The sequence below is a fragment of the Osmia lignaria genome, chromosome 14, assembly GCF_051020975.1.
Source record: "Osmia lignaria lignaria isolate PbOS001 chromosome 14, iyOsmLign1, whole genome shotgun sequence".
NCBI classification, from domain to species: domain Eukaryota; kingdom Metazoa; phylum Arthropoda; class Insecta; order Hymenoptera; family Megachilidae; genus Osmia; species Osmia lignaria.
The window spans coordinates 13,615,780-13,625,328 of NC_135045.1; the positions used below are offsets into that span (position 1 = coordinate 13,615,780).

Here is a 9,549-nt window from a genome sequence, read left to right on the forward strand (position 1 = left end):
AGATAACATACGATTAAGAATTTTTTGAATTATCTGATTAGAAATTTCAAATATTTAATATAAATTATAGATATAGATAAGAGATGTAATGAAATATTGTAAAAATGATAGACAAGATTCGTTAAAAATAAAAATTGTACCTTACAAAATTTTCAACAGCTTGAACGTACTGAATAGCATCAACGTGTTAACTGTATTAAATTACTAACTTCAGGCACAATGATGAAAATGATCCACAACGTTGTATTTTATTGAAAAGAAAATAATTTATGTAATAATAATAATTATGGCCGCTGATTTTGCAGACGAAGAATTTGTTAGGGAAGATGCGAATGATTTTGATGTTATAATTGTAGGCGCTGGTTTAACTGGTCTTACATGTGCATACAATATTCTGCAAAAGAAAACTGGGTTAAGTGTCTTAATTATCGAGGAAAATAGTAATAATTATCATTCTAAATAAGAATTTATAGAAGTCCGTTTACAATGATATTTGATAGCATCGTTAACCTATGAAACATCATAATTAGGTTTCTATAAAATATTTGTATTCTTTCTTTGTAATTTCATATTCTTATTTTAACTGTTTCTTTTGTAATTGAATCAAGCATGAATTCTGTATTATTTATTGGATATAATCCAAATATTTTATTACATTTATTTAAGTATCTATTTCTTCTACAAAAAAAATTGTGGTTGTAACAAATTCTAGTACCATTGGTATTAACGTTGCTTGATTATATCACAGATTTTGGAGAAAAAGAAATAATTTCATGTAATAGTTATATATAAATAACATACAATCACACAATTTTTAATACAAATACATCCGTTATTTATAAATATTTGAAAATAGACGAAGTCGGAGGTCGTATTTTACCTAAAGCTTTTAGCGAGACCTATCATGCAAATTTCTTACAAGAGCATATAACTGATTTAATAAAAACAATGGACCTAAATATTGATCGAAGAAAAATAATTGATATGAGAAAAAGAATATTGTGTACAAACTATAGACCTTCACAAAATTTACCTAAATATTATGGAGCTGAGGTTTATTCTTTTCTTCAAATGGTAACAGAACATTAATTTTATATTTTATTTATTTTGTCAGCTAAGGTATAATATAGAATTTATAAACGATTTATAAAACAAATGGCTGTGTTATCCTATGTTTATCTGTTTAATATAAATATTATTTTAAATCTTTCTGTTCAAATAACAATAACAATGGCAATAGCAATAGCAATAGCAATAACAATAACAATAACAATAACAATAATAATAAATATTACAAAATTTGATATACATTATTCATATACACTACGTTTATAAAAAGATATACCTACCCTGCAAATTGTAAATTATCCATGACTCAAAATTTCTTTTTTATTTCGACTTATTGTATTTAACAAGTTTCTACAATGCGGTAAAACTACTAACATATTATGAAATACTTTAATAACGCTATAACGTAATACATTATTAATATTTATTGTGCATTACCCTTTCAGATGGAAAAAGAAGCTATAGCACTTAAATTAAGCACAAATACTATGCATAATGAAATAGAACATCTCGCTGAAACAAGTGTAGAAGAACTATTACGTAAAATTGTTTATTTTTCCTTCGCACGTTCATTATGTCGAGCATATATTTGCAGTGCATGTGGTAAATTCATTTGTCGATAAGTAGACTTAATACGAGTATCTTTATGATTCACTGTGCATAACCGTAAATCAAACATTAGAAAGATAATGTAAAATTAAGTGTATTGAATTTGCAATTCGTTACAGCCATGCGAAATCTCAACGATATTTCTGTTCTTTGGTTGCTCTCCGTACTGAACGGTGCTCTTGGTCTTTTCAACCGATTAAGGATTATGTTTGGTGATAATAATCGATATTTCATACAAGTATAAGAAACAATTTTTTATTTATATTTTGCATGTACAAACATTTTTTAACGTTCTATACATTCAAGTAACATTAAAAACCAATTTTGTCTTAAACTCATATCTTTTCATTTTAAATGCGTTTTTTCAATTATGCTCGTACTATCACATGCAGGGTGGTGTAACTAAAATTGCCCATAAATTGTTAAAAAACATTTTACGATTCTATGGTAAAATCAGATACGCAGAAGTAGTTAATGAGATTAAATTCAACGATGATCGAGTATACGTTCTAACAGAAAAAAATCATTTCAGGTATGATACTTTCATAAAATATGTTATTAATTTTTCCAAGTAATTCTTGAATAACACTTGTAAATAAGATGAGTATACAGGCAAACAGGAAATAGTTACGTTTAGGTAGTTTTGTGATAGTTTAATAGATAATATTTCTAATTTATTACATTTATATCACTAGCATTACTTAAATGAAGTACATCAGATTTCTAAAAAAAAATACTTTACAAAGTCTAATTGTTTATGTATGTACGAGTAATACAATTATTTAAATATACTTTCTGTTGCCAAAAAATCTTTAACAATTTTCATTTAAGAATTTTCTCAAGTACTATTTAAGATACTTAAAAAATAACTGAAAGTGTGAACCCATGGAATTCATCTTGACAAGATAAGAATTAATATGTATAATTTATTTGCTACATAACTGTAATTGTCTTTTGTAGATGTGAATTAGTAGTGATAGCAGTGCCTCCACCAATGCATAATCGCATTATCATTAAGCCATCATCTCAATGTTTATTAAATACTCAAATTCTGTATATACCAAGCAAGAATGTATTCTTTAATGTAGCTTATAAAAATCTACATTGGAATGATAATTCCATAAAGGACGTCGTCACTACATGGGATTCGAACAGCAATTTAAATATTGTTTATGATGTAACTCGCAGCAACTCAGAAAGATTTATGCTTTCTGGATTTCTTGCAGAACCTGATTCCACTCAGACTAACAGAAAAGGATTATTTAATACATTAAATCAGTGTTTCGAAACTATAGATACCTCGAAATATTTGCAATATAAAGAATACAATCACTTTTCGAATGATCAAATGAAAGGTGGTAGTCCTATGAGTGTTATGATGCCCACCTCCATCAACAGCTATATCAACTACATGGGTACCACGTTTGAAAGGTGTGCAAATGTTTTAAATATTGATAGAAATGAAATTGTAACATTATTTTTATTAGTAAACGAAAGAATATATAATAATTAAAAGTTAGAAAATTATTATTTAGAAAAAACAAGTAAAAATACGTTTTGAGTGCTTTCCAAAATTTTACTAACCAGAGATTAATTGAAACAACTTATTACAAAATAACATTTTCTGACATGTATGTATAGCTCTGAATATACAGATTACAACATAATCTCTGAAAAGGTCTTTCTGATATTTCATTATGCAAACCTTAGCACCTTTTTATGTTTTGTTTAAATCGACCTATTTAAGAAAAAGAAAAAATCTAAAAAAATATTTGATACAAAATGACCGTTAGAAAAAATTTATTTCATGATTACATGCGCTCCTTAGGGTAATGTTACTTTATCCTTTGGAGTATTTTCGTACAACCATTAATAATGGAAATATTTAAGCGTTCTCATTTAATAACCCACTCTGAATATTATATCCATCGAAAAATATAGCAACTACAATTATATTCTTACATTTAACCGCCTCTGTGATCATGGGCATCCGCAGGATTTTTTTTAGGGAGGGGCATGATATAAAATATCACTTCTAGATTAACGAATGTATGCTATAGCCGTGTGAAAAAAAAGGAGAGTCAAGAACAATTCGAGATACAAGATAGTTCGAGCGAGAAAGAGACGAGTTCTAAACGAAGGAGACAATAAATGCTGTATTCGACATCCGAGGCTCTCTCTATCCAAGGGGGAGCAAGTGCCCCGATTGCCCCCCCTTGCGGACGCCCATGCCTGTGATATCTCTTTCATTACTTTTTGAACAAGTGTTTTCATTCCTTAGAATTTGCTGAATCATACTATGAAAGAACATAACAAAATTCACCTGTTTCTAACATTGCGCTTTACAAGGAAACGATACAAGCGATAATTAAATTTAAAAAATTTGTTCTACATTTATTAAGTGCAAATGAATTGTTTTTCAAGGATCTTCTTTGCCTCCAGTGAATATGCTACTAATTGGCCAGGAACTATAGACGGTGCGATAGAAGTTGGAAAAATGACTGCTTATTCGATTCTGTATAGAATTAGACCACAGGTGCTTACTTCTCATGAAATAGCCAGTCTTAAGTACGTATTTTATATTATTGTAATGAAATATTACTTTGCTCTCAAAATAAATGCACCTACACCGTGGAAACAGCAAATTTTTCAGAACAAAAATAATCAAAAAATTCGTGCCAGTTATTTAAAATTTAAACACAGCGCCCAAAAGTCAGATGTTGAACTTTGAATTGCTCTCATCTCGAAAACAAAGTGTTAGTTTCTGCAAAATGATAAAGAACTTTTCAATCTCTTTTCACCCAGACAATTTGCAGTTTTGCACGGTGTGTACATCATTTTTTTAAAATCCTAAGAAAAAAATCATCACAGACACAGAAAGTGAAATTTTCAATATCTGAAGCACAAAGGATATAGTAAGATATGATGGTCAAAAGTGCCCTTGAGCCGATTTTATTGAGCTATGCGCCATTTAATAGCTTACCAAAAGGAACTGTTGTATACCAAGTTTCAACTCAGTATCTTAACCAGGAGGGTAGTTACGGAGTAAAATAGAAAAACCGGTTTTTGCCATATGTTCTCAATTTAATGGTATTCAAAAAATCTAAAAAAATTCTACAATATTCTAGTCATGTTTGCTTATGGTTGTGATTTTTTCAGATTTTTCGGTTGCAAATCCTAGACGTGAAGTAGTTAGATATTAGCATTAAATTTTTACATTTCTTTTACGCACTTATTGTTAATGTATTATATAATTTTGAATATTTCTACACTGGTCGGAGCAAGATTTGAATGGAGGGAGTTATGTTATTGTAAATAATTGAAAATTATGCACCCTACCTTTTAAAGTTTTAGACAGTTTCTCAACGTCACATCGCGTCGCGTCGGTGGAAGCTGAACGGTTAAGGGGGTAGACACGGGTAATAGTAGCGCGTTGACTTTACCGGCAAAAATGGGCCTAAACAGGGGTTTACGGGATTCGACTTTTCGTCCTTATATAAGAAGATTTGGGGCTGGGTGAGGGCTTATTCGAAAGAGGAAGGTCCAATGCAGTACGGTCAACTCATGTTTCAGTGGAATTATATTAGCCCTCACCCAGCCCCAAATTCTCTCATATAAGGACGAATAGTCGAATCCCGTAAAAGCATTCCTACAGACAAGTTCCGCCATTTTGTGGATAATACAGAGCAAGTCACGTGACAAATTCAGTTCAGCTAATACTTACTGTGCGTTGCAGCTAAGTTGCCGAGCACCGGCAAACTGAACCGACAGAGGGGCAAGGGGACTGTGCGTTCGCTCCACCTAATCCCTTACAGGGGCCCGTAACTTGAGAAGTGAGCAGCCAGATTGCTTAGGCGTAAAATTTCCATATTCGCGGAAGATGCATTTAACTATATAAACATGCGATTTTTTCAGGATATTAATGGATTTTTTATAATACTCGTTCTTGACAACAGTTGTTATTATGCAAAATTTATGGAAATTACAATATGGAAAGTGTAAAAACTCTCCTGTTTTCTTAATAATGTAAACCCCGAATCTACCTCTACGCCAATGCATTCAACTCGCCGCTCGCTATCGCTTCATCTCATTCTGTTTCAATGTCTGTCCTTGGCGACGTTCGTCACGCGATAGATTTGTGGATGTAAGGGCATCGGCCAATAAACATAATACGTGTGACTGGAGGCAAGTCAACGAATTTGATTGGACGGCAACTTAGCTGCAACGCACAGTAAGTAGTTATAAGGTGGCGTCTAACTAATCGTAAGAAGGCTGTCGATTTGGAATCGTAGCCAAAATCAGGCGTTAGCTTGGTTACGTTACTCGACTGTGTCAACGAAGACAAGCGAAAAAGGCAACAACGCCCGAACGCTGAATGAGACGCACTAGTCATGCTGTCCTTCTCTCATTCTGAATGTTGAGATCGTCCCTTTTCGCTAAGTTTTGACTGACGCCCGCCTGGATTTTTCACAGCGCCCCATAACAAACCTCCCTCAAAGAGGAGGTATAACAAGAGAAGAAAATACCTCCTCTTTGCAATAATTCTGCAAATGTTTACATACATAAGTTGTATATGAGATATTTATTTATTTAAATTATTTGTATTCACTCAGAATATTGACTAACACTCCTTTGTATTTTTTATTAGTTTCGAAAAACAAAGTTACTATAGGTTTTTGGAAATACAAGCGTCACGCAATTGGGACGAAGTATATCTTTTTGGTAAGAGATAGAAAAAAGCTATTGATGTAAAAGTTGAATGGTATGACTTATGAAAAACATGAGATATCTCACGAAATATTAATTTTTTAAACATTGTACTGTTAGACATAGGCGCGTTAGCGAAATAGAAGAGAGGGAATATGTAGTAGCGAGGAGAGAGAAGGAGAGAAGGAGCCGAGGCTTCTCCGTTTATTAGTTCTAATAGTACCATAGTACTTTTTAATACGAGTAAAATAAATATGCAATTCTATTTAAATAAAAAGTTCATCTGCATTTTTTTAGTGCATCGTTGCATTCACGAAGAAAATAAAAGCATAGAAAAATAAACATTATCATACCATTGAACTTTTACATAAACAGCTTTTTTCTATCTCTTACCAAATTCAAGATATAACCCGTCCCAATTGCGTGACGCACCCTGTATGCTTTTATGAATTAAAAAACATTTATTTAAAGAAGTTGCGCGCACGCCAGCTGAGAATTAGTTTTTTCAAGTTCGTAACAGAACACGCTAGTGGCTCCACCAGGCCCAACGAAAAAACTGCTGTAATACCGACGTCCCGAATCGGAGAGGTCACGTGCCGTGGCTGCAGAACCGCTAGATACTGTTTTGTCGTAGCTTCGCGCCCCGCGAAAGTCTCATCTGTTTTTTCATAAAATCACTTTTTTTAAATTAATAATTACATAAGAGTAAACAATAATCATTTAATAACGTATACATTATATTTTAAAAACATTTTTGAAACACTACCGATTCTTTGGCTAGATATTGTTCCAATTACGGATAGCTTTTAATATTTTGTTAATTGAACATATAGCCAGAGAATCGATGGTCCTTCAAAATTATTTTTATGTACACGTTATATTTTGTATATGTTATTAAATGATTATTGTTTATTTGGATGTAATTAAAAATTAAAAAAACAATGATTTTATGAAAAAAAAAAGATTGGACTTTCGTGGGGCGTGAATCTACGACAAAAAAGTTTCTAGCGCTTCTACAGTCGGACAGTGATATTGAGAAATTATCTAAAACTTCAAAAGATAAGGTGCTTAATTTTCAATTATTTACGTCGAAAATATCGGGTTTTGCTTTTTTTTCGGTTTGACGCACCAGAATGAAAAATCTGAAAAAATTGAGAATACTTGCCATGCTAATATCTAACTTTCTAAGAGTATCAATAATATAGTGCTGAAATCGCTTCTACCCGAAATCTCAATTTTTCGACAATCTTTTTGCGTTTTTGATTTTTCACGTCTAGGATTTGTAACCGAAAAATCTGAAAAAATTCACAACCATAAGCAAATATATCTAGAATATTGTAAAATTTGTTTAGATATTTTGAATAGCATTAAATTGGGAAAATGTGGCAAAAGCCACTTTTTCTATTTTACCCTATAACTACCCTCCTGATTGCGATACAGGGTTGAAACTTGGTATACAATGGTTCTTTTTGGTAAGCTATTAAATAGTACATAGGTTAATAAAATCGACTCGAGGATACTTCTGATCATCTTATCCTGCTGTACCCTTTCATTTTAGTTTCCCCTATACACGAGCCAATCTCTGCTTTTTTACTGAAGAGAAAGCTTTTTAGCAAATTTTTATATCCTTAAGCATTCGTTCCATTTAACAATGCGTTCGAATAATTAATACGTTCGTTTCGTACGTTATAAAGATGCGTTAAAGACATGAATTTCAGATGTCTTTACAACGTTCGTTTCGTACCCTGTAAAGATGCCTTAAAGACATGAATTTCAGATGTCTTAACGTCGTTCGGGACAAAATATTGTAAAGATGTCCAGGTAAGGTCATAAGACGTTCAGACCTAAAATGGTCGTAAAATGGATGTCTTTAAGACATCGTGTGCTATCTGGGTTACTTGTTACCGATTGAGTAGGTATTGATTAATTTTTGTGGACAACATTTTTTTGTTAGAGCATTGAAAATGATTAAAAAATTGTAGCAATACTGAATAAATATCTTTTTTTATTATTTCTTAAATTTAATACGTTTCTGTAATTTTTCTTTGAATTGATAATGTAAAGTATAATGAAAAGGTCTTTCAATAGATTCGAAGGAGCAAGGCAAATAGAGCCAGTACCTTTCAAGATATGTGCTATACAGTACCTGGGTTTAATGCTTAATGTTACTGTTTTCCTGTCTTTTATGAAAACTGCTTATATTAGTACGTAATTTATTTGATTTGAAACAATAACTTGAATATCAAATTGATTCTGTAATTGATGCTAAAGGAAATTGTAAAAATATTAATGGAAATTTTAATGAAGCTATAAGTATACCATAAGAGAAAATGTAAAAATTTTGATCAGATAGGTTTCATTATTGTTAGCTTAATTTGCAGTATTAAATTAAATCAGCTGTACAATAGAATATATGTATAAAAATCAGCGGTAAATAATATACCTATAGCTTAATTGGTTATAAATTATAACTAAAACGTTTTAAAAGAAAATTTTATTTTATATATACAAAAACTTTGATTTATAAAATGAAGAAGAACAAGAGTTATGTGTGCACCAAATATTTTAATTGCGGTAAAATATATATGGTAACATTACCCTTTCTTTTATATTTCTGTAGAAAAAAATGTGAAATCAAAAATTAAGTACGAATTAAACTAAAGTACAAGATAGAAAAACTGTGGCTGTTTTTATAGAATCTTATTTAATTCGAATATTTAAACAGTATAATGTATAAAATAGCGTGATACTATAAGTATTATGAGTACTTAATTAATAAAAAGAAATTACTACATAGTACGTATACATCTTTGTGTTAATAATAGCATCTACATTTCATACGGAGATTTGTAAGTTATACCTGTTTTAATAATACTAATCATAATTTAATAATATAAATATGCACAATAACTTTTCATTAATTTAAAGATTCAATACATTATCAGCCTATAAGAATTCTGTAATTTATATTTTTAAAATAAAACATACTTTTATCATTTAAGTATTATTGTATTCTTAAATTTTCAAATCAAACGATAGGCGGGCCAAGAACAAAAGTGTAATAAATTCGTACATCAAACGCGAGGTAAACACATGAACGTTAAACATGACCTCTACACAGAACAACAAAGTGAAACCAGAATATGTATTAACCGCAGTTTCATG

At 30.9% G+C, this 9,549-nt stretch overlaps 1 protein-coding gene across 3 annotated transcripts; it reads left to right on the top strand.

Annotated features, from left to right (window-relative positions):
- Positions 1–153: 153 nt before the first annotated feature.
- On the top strand, positions 154–8,631 carry LOC117610642 (amine oxidase [flavin-containing] A-like). Of its 3 annotated transcripts, none has more exons than XM_034338268.2 (8): positions 154–440; positions 857–1,074; positions 1,515–1,671; positions 1,797–1,915; positions 2,070–2,209; positions 2,638–3,108; positions 4,102–4,245; positions 8,473–8,631. In XM_034338268.2, exons 1-8 carry the CDS (start codon positions 287–289, stop codon positions 8,594–8,596), a joined length of 1,527 nt encoding a protein of 508 aa, XP_034194159.2. In that variant the 5' UTR covers positions 154–286; the 3' UTR covers positions 8,597–8,631. The 3 variants fall into 3 exon arrangements, with proteins under 3 accessions (XP_034194159.2, XP_076548204.1, XP_076548203.1); XM_076692088.1 differs by having other exon boundaries at positions 274–411; XM_076692089.1 differs by lacking the exon at positions 857–1,074 and having other exon boundaries at positions 240–411.
- Positions 8,632–9,549: the final 918 nt, after the last annotated feature.

Bases quoted from the DNA above. Each gene is read 5' to 3' on its own strand.
- LOC117610642 (XM_034338268.2), top strand. From the start codon at position 287: ATGGCCGCTGATTTTGCAGACGAAGAATTTGTTAGGGAAGATGCGAAT. The intron at 1,916-2,069 runs GTATAAGAAACA...TATCACATGCAG, and splicing joins ATAATCGATATTTCATACAA to GGTGGTGTAACTAAAATTGC. The intron at 2,210-2,637 runs GTATGATACTTT...TGTCTTTTGTAG, and splicing joins ACAGAAAAAAATCATTTCAG to ATGTGAATTAGTAGTGATAG.